This window comes from Ahaetulla prasina, chromosome 5, assembly GCF_028640845.1.
Source record: "Ahaetulla prasina isolate Xishuangbanna chromosome 5, ASM2864084v1, whole genome shotgun sequence".
In the NCBI taxonomy this organism is placed as follows: Eukaryota; Metazoa; Chordata; class Lepidosauria; order Squamata; family Colubridae; genus Ahaetulla; species Ahaetulla prasina.
This window is the reverse complement of record NC_080543.1, coordinates 61027386-61046162: the sequence shown is the minus strand read 5'-3', so window position 1 is coordinate 61046162 and position 18777 is coordinate 61027386. Positions and strand designations below refer to the sequence as shown.

The 18777-nt window shown below is 37.0% G+C and overlaps 2 protein-coding genes across 4 annotated transcripts in view; one reads left to right on the top strand and one right to left on the bottom strand.

Annotated features, from left to right (window-relative positions):
• LOC131199363 (uncharacterized) overlaps positions 1-18777 on the top strand; it is a 170337-nt gene that overhangs the window by 34547 nt on the left and 117013 nt on the right. The gene's annotated exons all lie outside the window — the stretch shown is intronic.
• Positions 1-18777, bottom strand: part of PDE9A (phosphodiesterase 9A) — a 91706-nt gene that overhangs the window by 10141 nt on the left and 62788 nt on the right. For all 3 annotated transcript variants that reach the window (XM_058185076.1, XM_058185074.1, XM_058185075.1), the window contains 8 exons: positions 17964-18050; positions 15453-15557; positions 12709-12791; positions 9983-10139; positions 8009-8122; positions 7100-7204; positions 4574-4702; positions 4226-4342 (listed from right to left, as the gene is read on the bottom strand). In XM_058185076.1, coding sequence (XP_058041059.1) covers positions 4226-4342; positions 4574-4702; positions 7100-7204; positions 8009-8122; positions 9983-10139; positions 12709-12791; positions 15453-15557; positions 17964-18050 — 897 coding nt within the window. The remainder of the gene's footprint in view (positions 1-4225; positions 4343-4573; positions 4703-7099; positions 7205-8008; positions 8123-9982; positions 10140-12708; positions 12792-15452; positions 15558-17963; positions 18051-18777) is intronic.

Here is an 18777-nt window from a genome sequence, read left to right as displayed (position 1 = left end):
CATTCTTAGTGCATAGGTTGCGTCCATTCTAATTAAGATTGCAATGCTACATGTTATCCTGGTCTGAAATTTTTTTGAGTGAGTTTAAAGTAAACCAATAGATGTAACAATGAGAATAATGTTTGCATCAGAGATTCCCATAAAAACTGCAAGAGCCCCACTGGATCAGGTCAATTATAAAACTGCCCCAGCATTCTTTTCTTTTATGCAGTGTGACCAACTTTTTATAAGATCTCACAGACAGAATGCAACTAGCATTCAGTGGTGTTATCATAGCTGCAATCCAATATTCTGCCGTTTTGGAACTTACCTGCTCCCTTTTAAAATATTCTAGGTAATGGCCATCACTACATCTAGTGGAAGTGAGTTGTATGGATTAATTGCACGCTGCTAAAAAAGGTGGAAATCACTGGATTCACAATTTTGACATTGTTTCAAATAATCTGCAAAGATTGTTTTGAGAAGGGAGGATAAAGGGAACTTTCAATTCCATTTTTCAGCATTCTTATAATCTTTTTCTCCTACCAGCTTCCCAAAGTTTCCTACTTCTGTATAAAATCCTTTCCTAAACCCAAATTTCAAGGTGACTTCACAAAGTCTGCTCAAATGCAATTCAGAAAGAAGGGCAACACAAATCTGGAATGTTTACACACTTGTCTACCTGGCAATATATCGACAGGTGATGGTTTATTAATTGGAAGTTAAAGTGCCCCCAAAACACAAAGTACATTTTCATGTGGCAGATTTTTTAAAAAATGAACTGCTTTGAGAATAGCACTGAGCTAAATCTACAGTAATTACTTAGGTAAATAAGAGGAAACCAGGCAAGAAGCCATGTAACTAAATAATTAGAACTACAAACCTTATTAAACTTTTGTCCTAAGTTTTGTGAACCTCGCCAGAAGGAGTTTCCTTATGAAACAAAATGGAGAATTTTCTCTAGAAAGATCCGGCCTTAAACATAACAAGTGAGGATTAAGAAAAAATAGGAAAGTTTAAAGTCAAGAAAATGCAACAAAAATCAGAAAGAACAATAGCCTGATTTTTATTAGCAAGAGTTCCAAAGTCTTAGAGCAACCAATTGGAAAGACCATGTATGTTGCTCTGTACAGTGTTGTAGAAAAATGTTAGCCTTTAATTTATTTGCCTGCTAAGAATTTTTAGCCACCTAAGCAAAATACTGCCTTTTAAGTATGCTGGTAGAAGTGGGATATAACTTCTGCAAGCCTACTTGATTATTAGACTGGCTTCACTGGTCATCATAGAAATCTACTTTGTGTTAATGTTCCATTGTTTCATTACTCAGTTTGAAGGAACAGCCAGTTAAAATGAACCTTATCCTATTGGGAGGAGGACTATAGCCTACTCAGCTTTCTGTTGCCCAACATAAAATTCGATTCACAGGAACTATAGCTGTCATTTAAAACAATCTCCAGAGTGGACAGACCATAGACCTCCTAGATATTAGCCACTGTCTCCCACACAGATCAGCACATAGAAACAAAAATAAATCATACATGTTACACAGCTGATATCATTCATGTCCTCCTTAGCAACCAGAGGGTAGAAATAAAGCTTTTTAAAATAGAATTTTGCTTCAAAGCCAAGAAGAAATGTGAATTGTAGGGATGGAATAAATTTGAATATAAAGGCCAAGACTGCAAGGTGGACTGGGAAGTAAAAAAAAAAGGAGGGGGGAGGGCAATGGCAAGAATACAGAATGGATATGGCCATTCAATCAGCTAGATGTGAGCTTGACTCAAGGGAGATAATACTTGGTTATTATACATATTGCCTAGTGAACTCTGGATTTATGAAATTATCATTAGGGAACTGAGCTACCAAATGCATTGAAATTGTTAATTGGCAGGCAGATAATAAGCAGCTTCATGTGATCTCACATGAAGAACCAGATGTCTAATAAAATGTGAGGTGGGATGCCGCAGGGGTCGATTCTCTCACCCCTCCTGTTCAACATTTATATGAAGCCATTGGGAGAGATCATTCGTGGTTTTGGGGTGAGTTGTCAGCTGTAGGCCGACAACACTCAGCTGTACATTTCCACCCCGAACCACCCCAACGAAGCCATCGATGTGATGACTCGGTGTCTTGAAGCCGTTCGGGTCTGGATGGGGAACAACAGGCTCCGACTCAACCCATCCAAGATGGAGTGGCTGTGGATGCTGGTGTCCCGGCACAGTCAGCTTACCCCATTGCTGACTGTGGGGGGCGAATCGTTGGCCCCCAGGGAATCGGTGCACAATTTAGGCATTCTCCTGGACGCACGGCTGTCTTTGGAAGACCATTTGACGGCCGTCGCCAGGGCAGCTTTTTATCAGATCCACCTGATTCGCCAATTGCGCCCTTTCCTGGACCGGGACTCGTTATGCACAGTCACTCATGCCCTCGTCACTTCCCGCCTGGATTACTGCAATGCTCTCTACATGGGGCTCCACTTGAAGAGCATCCAGAGGCTCCAACTGGTACAGAATGCGGCCGCGCGGGGGATTGAGGGAGCTCCTCGTAGCTCCCATGTAACACCTCTCCTGCGCAGGCTGCATTGGTTGCCGGTGGTCTTCCGGGTGCGCTTCAAGGTGTTGGTTATCACCTTTTAAGTGCTCCATGGCATCGGACTGGGATATTTATGGGACCGCCTGCTGCCGCCAGTTACCTCCCATTGTCCGGTGTGTCCAGTGCGCTCTCACAGGGAGGGCCTCCTTAGGGTGCCGTCGGCCAACCAATGTTGGCTGGCGACCCCCAGGGGAAGAGCGTTCTCTGTGGGGGCCCTGGCTCTGTGGAACGAGCTGCCGGTGGGACTCCGTCTTCTCCCTGATCTTCGGACCTTTAAACGCGAGCTCAAGACTTTCTTTTTTCACCAAGCGGGGCTGGCCTGATTGATTGATTTTAATATTTGGGGATTTTAGCAGATTTCTTAACAGGGGTTTTTATCTTTTGTAATTTTTAGCTAATATTTTTAAGTATACAGTGGTTTAATTAGATTTTTAATTTTGTTATGGTATTTTAAATTGTTTTTGGATTATTGTCGTTTTACTGGCTGTACACCGCCCTGAGTCTTCAGAGAAGGGCGGTATAAAAATGTGAATAAATAAATAAATAAATAAATAAAATAATGGCCAAAGCTCATCAGAAACTGATGAAAGAGCATGGCAAGAGCTAATAAGATTTCATAATTTTAATATTAATTGAATTGGGTGAGAAGAATATACTTTAGAGCGGGGGTGTCAAACTCGATTTCACTGAGGGCTGCATCAGGGTTGAGTTTGACCTCGGGGGGGGGGGGGCTGGGTTGGGCATGGCCTGCTTGACATTACTCGTGTCAGGGCTGGCTGTGGTGGCTCATGAGCCCTGTCAGTGAAAACAGGCTCCCAAGCTCTGTTTTTGGCTGCAATGGCTTCCTGCAATCCTCTGCCAGTGAAAATGGAGCTTCGGAGGGCCATTTCTGCTGGCAGAAGCTCTGCGGGCCAGTCCTTTGCTGTTTCCAGGGCAGCCCTGCGGACCAGATCTAAGCACCCCACGGGCCGGATCCAGCCCCCAGACCTTGAGTTTGACATCCCTGCTTTAGAGCTATCCTAGGAACCAATTGCTAACCCCAAGCATTGGGGTTTGAAAGCCAAGCATACAGTATAGAGCAAGGCCACTGTGCACTTTATAAAATATAAGTGTTGAAGACAATTAAAAGAAGAGCCATAACTGAGAACCAATAGAAGCAATACTTGGTGCTGTAAGTGAAACTAGAGAAAAATAGGGCCTTCAGATCCTCCAAAATATTTGTGGATAGATAAATTTCTACTTATTTGTCTTTAGGGAAGAAAATAACTCTCCAAAAGTTTCACAGAGATGGAACATATCAGCATGTCATTTAAAAAAAAAATTCTGCACAATTTACAGGGATGTTTCCCCACTCCCCGTGCTATAGCAGCATAACCTATGTTGGCACCATTTTGCACTCTTCATTAGGCTTGAAATATAAATTTTTTCTAGGACATCATTGGAGCAAAGTAGTGGCTATCACACATATCTATTCACACACAAACATTGTTTGAATGATGCTTGGAAATGGAAAATCAAACTGACCTACTTTTTAAAAGAATAAGTCAGAGAAAGAAACACTTCTGATATTTTTCCAAGAAAATGTTTTAAGTGTAGGCAGACTAAAGAGTGTTGGTTAGAAGAGAAGTGGGATGCAAATAAGATAAAGCATTACCTGAGAAGGTGCTGTCCTGACTTCTTTCATAGCATCATCTATTTGTTTCAGCTCCTCATAGCGATCTCTGGATTCCCAAAGTGGCTGAAGCATTACTTCTTCAACTTCTGGAAAAAGCTAACATAATGGAGAAAGAAAAGTTAACTGTGTTGATTATCACTGATTAAAAAAATATGCTAACATTATACTGTATACGATAGAGAAGGATTGGGACTAGGACCCTGGGAAATGGACACCTATATTTTATAAAAGCCTGAGAAAAAAATATTAATTTTAAAAAAGATAAGTTGTTCTATTAAACTAGGGCACCATTTTAGTTGGTCAAATTATATATTCCAAGTCCCTTACCCTTGTTACAGTTTCAAACATTGGAATAAGAACAAATTTGAGGAAGCCAATCTGTGCTGTTGGTTTGGTCACTTTGTCTCGGTCCATAAAAGGTGCCACTGGAAGGCCTTCAGACTTTTCCCGGTCACTCTACAACAAGTATAGTAATATGTCATAGGAATGTTAATACACAAACCATATCATTTATACATTTTAGTTACATATCTAATACAATTTATGTAACCTGCCTTTTAGCCCAAGCAGGATTTCCTAATTGCTGCTCAACCAGAGAAGAATTATAGTTTCAGAACAAGAGTCTTAACTGATAACTGTGTCTTAAATATCTCTGAAATATCTGTTCCTCATACCTGGACTGGAACAGTGTAATGTAGAGAAGAGTGACCTAACTCTTTCCTACGGATGCATCATTTCCCCACTGGAATCATCTCTGACTGTTACTCATGTGTGTCTCAATTTTTTAAAAACAGGAGACTGATCTGTACCTACTTCCAAATGAGAGACAGATACTAAATTAGGCCCTGCATCGTTTTTTCCCCCTTCAAATTAAAAGAGGAAAATTAAGTCCATATCCAAAATACTGTAAATAAATATACAGGTGATGCAGATTAATTGAAATAAGATCTAATCTCTCATGAACCACTATTCTTTTCTGGTTTTATACATTTATATTACAATATGTATAAATGTGTGTTTGTGTGTTTGTAGACAGACAGACAGGCAGATGTACAGATAAACACTGACATGAAATTGTTCATTAAAGTTATTTTCCAATAAGAGAAAGATTACTAAATTTAAAAAAAAACCTCCAGTTTTTTTGTTCTCAGTCACTAACGCACTTTACTTGATATACATCACTGTGACAGCCTAATATTTGGAAAACAAACCATTTCTTTATATTTACCTATTGCTACCTACAATCTCCTCCAAAAGAGAGGTCTAATAAAGTGATCTTTCAGAACTAACTTGACTATTCTATTAAAAACGACCAGATTTGCCTCTCCTTTCTTTCTCTTAACATTATTTCACTGATTACAGGCTTAGTTATGTAATTCAGCATCTATCACTTGCCCCACTTAGGCTTCCTTAACTGTGCTTTCTATTACCTCAAATCTGACCTGCTTGTGTTTCATAAAAAATTACTGGTATATGCTGAGCTGACTAGCAGAAACAACTCTCAAGAGAGAAGCATCAGCTTTCTATTAACATTTACATTATTGGCTATTATCAGATGACCCCCATCCCGTTAAAGACCTTAGAGTTTTCATATCAAATGATCTAAGTGCCAAAGCCCATTGCAACTACATCGCAAAAAAGGCTTTAATCTTGCGTAGCTTCTTCTCCAGAAACGCTACACTACTAACTAGAGCATATAAAACATTTGCTAGACCAATTCTTGAATACAGCTCGCCTGTCTGGAGCCCATACCTCATTTCGGAGATTAATACAATTGAGTATGTCCAGAAATATTTTACAAGAAGAGTTCTCCACTCCTCTGATTACAACAAAATACCTTATGCCACCAGACTTGAAATCCTGGGTTTAGAACATTTAGAACTCCGCCGCCTTTGACGTGACCTGAGTCTAAATCATAGAATCATCTGTTACAATGTCCTTCCTGTTGAAGACTACTTCAGCTTCAATTGCAACAATACACGAGCACCCAATAGATTTAAGCTTAATGTGAATCGCTCCAATCTTGATTGCAGAAAATATGACTTAAGTAACAGAGTTGTTAATGCCTGCAATGCACTACCAGACTCTGTGGTCTCTTCCCAAAATCCCCAAAGCTTTAACCAAAAACTATCTACTATCGACCTCGCCCCATTCCTAAGAGGTCTATAAGAGGCGTGCATAAGAGCACCAACGTGCCTACCATTCCTGTCCTAATATTCCCTTTGATTGTATCCAAATTTCGTATAGTTATTACATATTTATGTTTATATATATGCTTATATATCTTATAGTTATTTCATGCTTATGCTTATATATACTGTTGTGACAAAATAAAATAAATAAAATAAAAAATAAAAAAATCATCTTTCTAGATTGCAAACTGCAGCAATCTACATTTAGACACAAATTTTAATGAAAGTATTTTTTTCAACATAGTGGATCAACAGTCAGTCCAACGTATTTTCCTAGTAGAAACAAAAGACAAAATGGTTCCCAAACTTCCCACTCCATCATCCATGTGCAGAAGGCAATCGGTCTGACTCTGGCTGCTGAATCTTAGTGTAACAATAACCAGAACTCAACATCTACTGTCCACCCTAGAGGGAAACTAGCTAGGTTTTGGTATGACGGGAAAGGTACAAGTTAAGCTTGCACATCCTTATGTGAAAGGGAGCCTGTGTGGGGATTGCCTATGCGACTATTTCACTTTTCTGGTACCCACTACCATTTTCTCATTATGCTTTATAACAGAACCAGTCCTGTGATTCTAGCATGGCAGCATTGTTATTGAATAGACTTCAGGTGGAATTTAAAAATATAAATCATTATGGTGATAAACGTGTATCTTTTTACCTGCATAAAATATTCTTCCAATAAGCAGTCCACCCATGGTTCTGCTATTTCCATTGGGCGAACTTCATTGGAGATATCGCAGCACTTGATCAAGATCATCTTCAACTGAAAAGAGCAAAGCGGTTTACAATGTGAGATCTTTATTTTATCTGACAGTGTTTCTTCCACTTCGTTGTGGAAAGTCAGCAGTGAAATTAATACCAGGTTAGATTTATTTGAAACTATGGATTCTCTGTAATCCATTGGGGGGGGGGGACTTTGTTCTGCTTGCTTGCCCCTCCTTTTAACTGAAAAGAGAAAAAACATATGTTTACATATCCACCAAGCCAAGGTAGCCTGTCCTCAACTCATCTGCTTTCTTGTTCACTGTAGAAGTTAAAATGATAAAAACTGATATTCCACAAAGTGGTGATTTGAAGTTTAGCATTTTGAACATGGACAATAAATGGAAACTCTATGGTCTACTAGAGGTTCTACTACTATAACTTCTAGCAGTTTAAACAACCACAGCCAATGCAGGGCTGTGGAAAGCTGTGGTTCAAAATCATCTGAAGGGTCACAGATTCCCCAAATACAGGTAGGATTGCTCTGAAATATATTATTATTCCTGGCCCAGAATGAGACACGGTCAGCTTCATGGGAACTATGGTTGCCAAACTATTCCAGGGATGCCTTAAATAATTAATGGAGAAGCTTTTAAGGCTTATTAAGCATTTTTCATGCATTTTTCCATCTCTAAATGATTTTTAGTTTTTGGATGCATGGAGGTTCCAGGAATGCAAAAAGGCTGTCAGGTTGCCCAATCCTGAAAGTAAGGTTGCCTCTTTTTATTGATTTTTAAGGTGGGTTGGAGAATCCTTACCATCTGAATAAAAGCTAAATGCAAATAAAGAAAGAAAAGCATCTTACCTGAGTTACATGTTCCTCATTTGAATAAGTAAACTCATCTAAGATTTCTTTGAAAGAATCCAGTATTTCAGCATGCCGTGCCATGTCTGTTGCTAGGATTAGTGTAATTATCCCCTATATTGTTTAAGAAAAAAGAAAAAACAGTTTATGTTTCTTGAAGTAGTCCTATTCTAGCTTTCCATGTATTCTCACCTTTATTCAATTTACCCCTTTTTGGACATGACATATTCTGAAGAAGGAAGCAATTTTGAGGAAAAACAGGACAGAATTTAGCTGAAACTCTATGCTAGGAGTTTTTTTAATGAGATATGAGCTCATTATCTTTATCTAAATGAGCTGTTTATCTTTTTTTAATGAGGTATGGAAGGCAAATATGGATCAGGTCTATAATCATGAAGTACAAATATCTTGGAATTTCTATTAGCCACACAAGGAGAAACATGTACATGTATTTTTCCCTCTTTTCTGCATGGCAAGAGGGTTGATCAGGCTTTAGTTCTTCCTGCATGAACGGAGAACTGCTTTAACAAAACATCAAGAATCTGTGTAGCGTAACATGCTTTTTTTTTTTTACATTGTTCTGTGATTTAAAGCAAGGGTGTCCAAACTTGGCGACTTTAAGCCTGGAGGACTTCAACTCCCAGAATGCCCCAGCCAGCTTTGCTGATTTAAAGCACAATGTGATTTTTTTTAAACTAATGTGTGTTGTTATGTTATGTTATACTGTGCTATTTTATACCTCTTCTCTTTTGCATTTCCTTAGGATTTTTACCAAAAAATAAAACTTGCAATAAAACCAGTTAAATATATGAACACATTATAATATAAAAAACTATAACATTTTTCCAAAGGTATCTGCAATATCCTTACCAAAGTGGCACCATTTTCTAGTTGTGTTAAACTACAACTAAGAATTATTCCTACTATGGTAACTAAGGATGATGTGTACTATATCTAATCTAATTGAAAGGCACCAGTTTGTCTATGAGGTACTTATTTCATTAGGTTTGATTGTTGATGATGCTTCTATTGAATTTCTCAAATGAGAGATGCTGACTATCAAGGATTCCTAGGAGAATATTATTCCATTTCATTTTATTTTATCCCACCTGCTCCTAATCATGGGCTCTGCACCATCCCTTATTATTTTAACCAGTAACTCAGGGTGGTGAACATATTCATCACACTATCTTCCTTTGCAATAGTGGCAAATATCTGTAGCTCGGGTGTAGGATGAGGGTAAAGGTTTGTTCTCTGAACCAACCCACAAGCTTGGAGAATGAACCTTCACTATCCTCCTCCTATTTTTCCCGTAACAGCAATCCTGGGGGGACTGGATGGTAGTGGTTTGAACTGAGACTGGCCCAAAAATCACCCAACTGGCTTTCATACTAAGACAGGACTAGAACTCATGGTCTCCCACTTTCTAGATACCTTAACCATTAGACTGAACTGGCTTTCTTGCTATGTTTTACCTTCTAGCTCTAGACTTTGAAATTTTTTAAATTAATGTTACCCTTAGCATGCTCAAATATCTAATCCTCTTTCATACGTTTCAGAGTGCATTTGAGACATTTCAGTAAAATAGGCTCAGATGTTAAACTCTCAAATTTTCAACCCATGGAGCTAACATTTGGGGAATCTCTGGCCATGTATATACTGTATGTCTAACATCATGCCTGGCTGTCCCAAAGGTGCTTTTTCAAGAGGCAACTGGACTTTCTCATTTTTCTTTGAAGACGTTTTGCTTCTCATCCAAAAAGCTTCTTCAGCTCTAAGGTGCCTCTTGAAAAAGCACCTGTGGGACAACTGACCTGAATAACTGAGCATCTTCATAGACATCAAGCCTGGCCAATAAGAGTTTAGGGCATTGTAGCTAAACATAGTTTTGAGGGGCAAAGTTTTCTTAATCATGAGACAGATCAACTGAACTCAGTTGCAATTCTCTGTGAACCCATACCTTTGAACCCATACCTGTCTGATCTGTTTGAACTGTTCCTTATCAAGATTGGATAAAATGTTGCTTTCTGGCTGTGCAAGGATCTGGAAAGCCACTGCACAGTGATGATTCTCTAGTGGGGAAATATCATTGTAGCGCACAGCTAGCTCTGTTCGTGCATTGATCTGGTACCTGAAGTAAACCAAAGGCATAAACAGAAATGTGCTAAATTAATTTATTTCTACAATAAAATAAAAAACAAGGAACTGGGGAAATAATAAATTCCAGGTGAAATGCAGAAAACGGAATATGAAAATAAGATATGAAAGAAAAATCTCAAAACTTAAGGCATCTCATATGGCACATGCTTTCATGGGTTTCCTCTCCTCTGCTCTCCATTCCAGACCACAACACTATCCTTGGTCTTCATGGCAGCTCTTAAGAAAGACTTTGGAGGGATGAAGTGAAAGAAGGGGAACAGGAAAGCCATAAAGTCCAACTGGCTTTCTGTACACATCAGGTTTGGATTCGAATCACATAGTTAGAAACTGGATCTAACAAAGAGGTAGACATTTGTGTTTAAAGTGCAGTTTTGCACACACTACTGCTACAGCAGTTATGACTGCAAAGAGGAAACTGCTTATTAAACTAAATCCTGCAATGGTAAATCTGCAGCAAAAATAACCCAAGTTTTATCTATTTGTGTCTGAGTGTCTTTGCATGCAGGCATATACTTCTATTCTTTTATGTTGGGAATTAGCGTTCCCTTAGATCTTGAACTGTAGCATTTATTTATATCTCTATTTATTCCAATACATATTCTTTATTTTAAGCTTTTAGTATTCTACCTTGGAGTTTCTGATAGCTTTTAAAAAATATATATACACAGGAAAGGACCAATATGAGAAGAGAAAAAAAAGATCCAGTGGGCAGTCAGTTATAATGGACTTTAGTATTACAGTACATCTATTTCAGATCTCTCTTGAAGTAGGAATTATTCGAGTTTTTAAAAACTCACAATCTTCTTGAAGGGGAAAAAAGAGATATAGGACGTATCATAGGCCAGTAAATCATATATGGTGCCAAGATGTGTCCTAGGAATGTTTCATAGAAAGATTAATGGAATCACATGGAAATAGAAATGTGGTTCTTGGCATTCACTAATGTTCACCTTCTGATACAATTTCCCTTTAAGTGCAGGTTGCTGCCTCTTGTCCAAATGCCATCTCTTCACTTCTCCCAATTTAATTCTGCTGCTCTGTACTCGGGAGGCAAAATGTTTACAGTACCCTTTCAATATCCTCATCCATTAAATATATAGCTAATTTGGAAGCTACAATGGGATGTGTTCTGTTTTATTTTTGCAACGTTTCTTCATTTTTTTTACAATCCAATCAACTATTTCAACGCCATTTATTTACAAAATTGCAATTATGTTAACATTTTTGTTACTAATCTTTATAATTCTATGAAGATATATGACCAAAGATACAGTCATCATGTCTTGTCTGTTCTGATGCTTTACTAACACAAACCAATTATGTTACTTCATTCCTCAAGATAATTTCTTAAATTTCTTACCCGTACATATAGAGTGACACATACTTCTATCAATACATTACCACACAGCTTTAAAAAAACATGTTTGAAGCCATGGGCCAAAGTAGATCACATTCATTTTTCCCAGATCTAATAAAGATGTACACATATTATGAAAAACAAAATTCTGATTTGGCCATGTGGTCCCATTTGGGGTTTGATTAACTTCCTCCTTTAAAAGCTACTCTAATTTGCTTAATTCTTACACTCCAGCAGATTATTATATCCTGCTAGTGTAAATAGCCTGAAATTAATATTCTGTGCATATTTACCAGGCAGCTGAGTGAGGTAAGTTTCTTAGGCACCATGTACTACAGGAAGACAATGAAAGAGCACAATTTAGTGCAGTATCACTATATATTTTGCAAAGCAAGGTGAATTTTTTTTATTTTTTAATTTCCCCTGGTGCCAAAATAATACCTACAGTCTTTAGTATTGTACATTTCAATTTAGGCAGTGCATTTTCTATTCCACTAATGTCTTGGGCCAGCATCCTCAGGAATTGGGTGGAAGATCTCATGGTGGAATTCCTGCATAAGGATGTTGCATAAGATTACACAGCCAACTCGCTGCAGCCAACTTGCTAGAACCGACTCACCATGGCCAACTCATTGCAGGGCAACTTGCCATGGCCAACTCACCATGGGACAATTTGCTTCAGGACAATTTATCAATTCAATTTAATTATTTAAAATAAATAATTATTTTAAATTTTGTCATTCACATTTCATTCTGTCCGGGGGTGGGTTCTACTTACCTTTACTACTGGTTTGCTCCCTTTGCTTGCACATGCGTGCTTCTGCATGATGATATCCGGGTGGGTGGGCGGAGCCTCCCGTCGCTTTTACTACCGGTTCGCAAGAACCGGACCGAACTGGGAGCAACCCATCACTGATTCTGTCCCTCCTTTTGCATCCTTTCTTTAATGATTCCATTCCACCATTTCTTTGATGTTAGTGTAACTCTTGTCCCGCAGTGAGTTGTCCTGCAATGAATTGGCCATGGTGAGTCGTCCTATGGTGAGTTGGTCATGGCAAGTTGGCTTTGGTAAGTTGGCTATGGTGAGTTGGATGTGCAGTTTAACATGCTGAACTTTCAATTGTATTCCATTTCTCTAAGCATATGCTATATACCTTTAACTCTCTTCCAAAATAATACATACGTGTTATTATATCCTGGGTGATCCAGATCATGACACACTGATGCTGTAATTAGCATTAAAATATCCATTTTGGAAATCTTTGCCTAAAAGAGAAAAGAGAGAAAATACAGTCTTATAATTTTATACAGATTTTATATCATCAGAAGCACACTTAAATATCAGAAAAATAACATAAAACAAGATTAAGTCAACACTTAATGGCTGTATTTACTGTAGCAAGTTTAAAGATCCTTTTTCTGGCACGAAAGTCTAGCAAATTATCCAAATCTGGCAGTGATGTATAATTAACAACAGGATGGAGAGGAAATGTTGGATCTGCTTAACCGTGGATAAATTTTATTTAAATAGTCAGCTTGCATTATGTTGTGCCAGGATTGATATTAGTTAAGAAAAGTACTTATTTTTGTACTTCATATTTTATTTCAGGACCAAAGAGAAGTAGCAATGAGGGAATTTTTAAAAAAATTTCTGCTACTTGCTTGAGAAAATAACTTGGTTTACACAAGAAATTCTTCTTGTTTGCAAATAGACAATATCATTAATTATCTTGTCTTGAATTATACTTGTCCTACCAGTCAAAAGATTTGTTCAGCTTTTCTTTCTTTTCTTTTTTTTTTGGGGGGGGGGAGGATGGCAAGAAAAAAGGTAATGGGAAAATATGGAAGTGTTGCAACTGGGAAAAAAGAACATATGAACCAATTATTAAATTCCATGAATAAAACACGGCAACTGTGTGAGAAAAGTCTCAACTGATAACACAATTGTTTTTGTATTGGCCACTCAAGTTGCAAATCTATGCCCACAAATATAATGGACATGATTAAGTTCTGTATGAAAATGTGAGTTCTACATATTTGGGGTAACATTCTTAATACAGATAGTCCTCAACGTACAACAATTCATTTAGTGACCATTTGAAGTGGCAAGAGCTCGGAAAAAAGTGACTCAAGACCATTTTTCACACTTATGATTGTTGCGCCATCCCCATGGTCGCGTGATCAAAATTTAGATGCTTGGCAAATAGCTCATATTTATGACTGTAGCAGTGTCCCGGGATCATATGATCACCTTTTCGACCTTCTGTCAAACAAAGTCAATGAGGAAGCCAGATTTAATTAACAGTCGTGTTACTAATTTAACAACTGCAGCGATAGCAATAACACTTAGACTTATATACTGCTTCCCAGTACAGCCCACTCTAAGCAGTTTACAGAGTCAGCATATTGCCGCCAACAATCTGGCTCCTCATTTTACTGACCTTGGAAGGATGGAAGGCTGAGTCAACCTTGAGCCTGGTGAGATTCCAGCTGCCAAATTGCAGGCAGCTGGCAGTCAGCAGAAGTAGCCTGCAGTACTGTATTCTAACGACTGCGCCATCACAGCTCTTCACTTAAATGTGGCAAAAAAGGTCATAAAATGTAACAAATGTCACTTAACAAATGTTTCATTTATCAATAGAAATGTTGGAGTCAATTGTGGTCATACATTGAGGACTACATGTACCATTTCGACTAGAAAGAGGCAATTCCTTAAGATAGTGTGTAGTGTGAGATGAACTAGAAAATCCATCCCCAGCTAGAATGGCCCGGACTGAATCAGGCTGTATAAGGCAACACCTTTCTCTTCCCACCTGCTTCTTAAGGCAAAAGTAATTCTCTTTTGACTCTGAGCCTGACAGTTTTAAGACACAATCAGAGTATGTTGAGTAATTTGGTGCTAGTAAATTAGGAATTCTGGATGTTGTAGCCTAACACATCTGGAAGGCACTGTGTTGGAAATGGTGCAAGAGAATGGCACAAGTAGTTTAAGTAGTTTGGGCCACCCTGAATTTAGATGAAAGAGGAAGGCAAGACACTTTGGTTTTCTGTTCTGTAAGTCAAAGAAACATTAAAGCTATAGCATTTTCATTTTTAAGTGTGTGTGGGGGAGGGGGGAGGTCATTAGGAAACTTGTATGGAGAGGCTTAACTTCTCTTAAGTTTGAATTTCAGACTTGTTTTTTTATATGTAAAAAAAAGGACAAAGGTATCATCTAAGTTGGTTTATATTTCATAGGGAACATCAGCAATGTGTGAACCTGCAGTTCTTCTTGAGCCATTACCAATTTATGCATCAGCTTGGCTGTGGCTCAGAAGGAAGCAACATGCTTTATAGGCCGGAGATCTTAATTCCTGGCACCTCTAGTCTCCAGATAGGCCTCCTGTTTGAACTCCTGCTGTCAATCAGTGTTTATTTTATTTTATTTATTTATTAAATTTTTATACCGCCCTTCTCCCAAAGGACTCAGGGCGGTGTACAGCCAGAATAAAAACAAAGATATATACAATTTAAAACAACATTTTAAAAAAGCAAATTTTAAAGGCTGATTATTAAAATTTAAGTTAAAAAGTTAAAAATATTAAAACCCAATTAAAAGTGTTGACAATATTGGGCTAGAAGGACCAATGATCTGATGCAGTGTAAGACAGTTTCCTATGTCTCTTGGAGACTAAAAAACTGCCAGGGTTATTAACCATCTCCTTTTCACTAGCGCTTTCAATTCTTCACTTAAATGTAAAAAAAGTTACAAATTGAAGTGACCTTGGGATCAGTTATTCTCAGCAAAATCCCAGGGATGTGCAAAGAGATACTCTGCATTAGGCCTCTCAATATTAGGTTAACAAAATACTGTTGTAGGGAAAAAAGTATTTTAAAAAGCTATGGATTTAATGAAGAGAGAATAAAAGTGGCCAGAGAAAGACACACCTGGAGGTTGCAGAGTGAGATCATGCTGTACATCATCTGGGTAACACAGAAGCAATGTCGAAAATTATGGAATGGATTGTTTCTGTAATTGTCATGAATACACAGCTATAAAAATAAAGAGAAAAACTGATAAAGAAAACAAGGATGTGGCACTAAGTCTCAATAACCAACCCTTCGGTGTCATTATTCTCTCCTTTTAGATTCTAGAATATTACAATTTTATAACTATTCTATCTTTGTACTTAAAAAAAATGAAACACAAAATAATATGTTTTGTTTGCATTATTACTACATAAAGGCTTGTTTCCAATCATTATTTGGGTCATATTCCATTTCTAATGAATAACAGTTGGCTGATCTCTTGTATAATTCAGAGAACAGCTTAACAAGGTCATAGAATTGGCCAGATAGAAATACTGAAATATTGGCATGTATATCTATAGTTTGTAAAGTAAATGCAGTGATGTGGAAAGGGAAAAATATAAACCTCCTGTTTCTGGGAGGGGCTGACATTCAGAATTATCCTGAAAAAGGTTAATGACCACGTACTGATGATGTGATTATAATAAACATTTGAATCACCAAAATTGTCCTGGATATACAGTGTGTCTTCAATCTCATTCTACTACTGTACTCCATTTTGGGTTAAGCAATATTATATCATATAGAAAAGGAGTAAGAAGTAGAATACCAGAATACCATTAAGAGCTGCAAATAATACAAGATAAAAATTTACACCAATATCATTTACTACACCATACTTTCCTATATCTACCAGACCTGTATTTTTTTCCATTCTGGTATTGTATTGTATTTAGTTTGTATTTTATTTTTGTATTTAATCCACATTCATCCATTTTAGTCCTATCTCTTCTTTTACTACACATATTTCTTAACCTATGCCACCTGCATGTTAACTTCTATATTTCTCCTGCTATATCTAACTCTCACTGTTATAAAACAAAGTCAAAAGCAAACTCTTATAGATAATCATTTTTGCATTTTTCAACCAAACATTCACTCTATACAGCCCCACCATATTCTATCCACATATACCTCCTACCTTTCTACCTGAAGTAGTTGTATCTTTGGGGAATAGATAGATAGAGACATCTTAAGCTGTGCAAATGCTGGAAAGAAAATGCTGAAGAATTTAGTTTTAAGTATGGCCTATTTCACACCTCCAAACTACTGTATTATGCAGATTGGAATAGACTCTACTTGGGGATTTGTTTATGCAGCTTTGAAATATAGTTCATATCTCAAAACATGTATAACAATATGTATAATTAGTATAGTATTATAATTAATAATGAATATAATATAATATAATATTTTTATTTATTTATTTATTAGATTTATATTGCCGCCTATTCGCCCATGGTGAATATAATATAATATAATATAATATAATATAATATAATATAATATAATATAATATAATATAATATAATATAATATAATATAATATAATATAATATAATATAATAATGATCCAGCTCATTTAAATGGTATTGTGAGTATATGCCATGTTTAAATAATGGAACTATTCAAAAATATAATTAATACAAAATTGATTTAGGACGTGGAACAGGCAAGGCAACTCAAATAAAAGAACTAACAGGCCACTACATATTGTAATCAGAGAAAGGCAAGCTGGTGCCCTCCAGATATTATGGATTATGTTTTCAAAATCCCTTGCCATTAGCCATCATAGCTAGGGTTTATAATGGCTGAAATTCAAAACAGTTGAAGGGCAGCATGTAAACTATCACCCAACACTCTATTGGGAACATAATTTAAATTTGTTCATTTTAAAAAAGAATCCCCAAAATACTCTTGAGTTCAGTATTAGATGAACCATGGCAGTTTTTATGTTCTAAGGGCATTTTAGCGTTGCACCCTTAAATTGTTGCTATCTTGTGCCAATAACCACTGACCTCTCTAAGCTCTAAAAGTGTTTCACTTGAGTTTTAACCAGTGACCTTATGCATATCAAGCAAATGTGATTATCAGTATGCTCTTTGAACACCATTGCTAATAATACTGCAATAGAATCTGAGAATTGCAGGGCAGTGATCACTGAGCCAGGTGAGAGAGCATTTCTACCTCTGTGCATAGTGCAGGGAGCTACTTAGAAGAAAGTAAAGCTAACCAGACACTCAAGCCAGCAATAGCTGAAAAAAATTAACAGGGAGTAGAACAATACAGACGGAAGTCATATGTGGTGGACTGGGGGCAAATAGAGAATGAAGTTGTTTGTTCCTGGTTTCTAAAATAGCTTGTGGCATGTACTTGTAAAGGACAACCTGGCAATGTTGTCAGGTTGCCAAGAATGAAATATGCACTCTACTTCGGGCATATAATTTTTCAGTGGTTATTTTGTATTCAGCTAAATTTATCTTAATTTCAAGCACCAGAGTCTACACTGAGCATATATTTTTGCAGACTTGCAAATCTGTAAAGTTATAAATATTTTAAATTCTTGTTTAAAATCCATTGGCAACTTACCAGCCACCGTTTCAGTGTGATAGGGTTGATGTTAAAGTCTTTCACCAATCCTAAATCATGATACATATGTTCTAAGCAACTTAGCATCTGGAGGAAAAATTTAAAAAGTATATATTTTTATACTTTCTTTGTGTATTAAAAATAAATTGCGTATAGCTTATTAAATGCAGCTAAGAAATAATGAATTTAATTTTTTTAATTCCCAAAACTCATTAAACTTACAAGTCATGGGAGCCCAATTGATAACTGATGACATATTATTACAATATAATACATTGTTCTATGTAATGCTTTTTTATTTTTAACAAATAAGGAAGGAATCCCCAGAATTACAGAGGATGTTTACTTGTGTTCAAATCAGCAACATTTAAAAATTAGAATAGAATAGAATAGAATAGAATAGAATAGAATAGAATAGAGCTGGAAGGGACCTTGGAGATCTTCTAATCCAGCCCCCTGCTCAAGCAAGTGGCTGTCTAGTCTCTTCTTTAAAACCTCCAGTGATGGAGCACCCATAATTTCTGGAGGCAAGCTGTTTCATTGGTTAATTGTCCTCACTGTTACGACAATTTAATTTCTCCTTAATTCCAGGTTGTTTCTCTCCTTGATTAGGTTCCAGCCATTATTTCTTGATTCAATATGATTCAGTATCCCTCTTCTGTGGCAGGGGACCAATTTTCAGGATTCTAAATTTATTCTCTGCCCATACTAAATAAAAAAAATCTAATCTTTTTTAAAACAACAAAACTCCTTTTCTTTTGTAATGAATCGATCTCAATACAAACACTTCAAATCAAGCTTTAGAGTAGGGGAG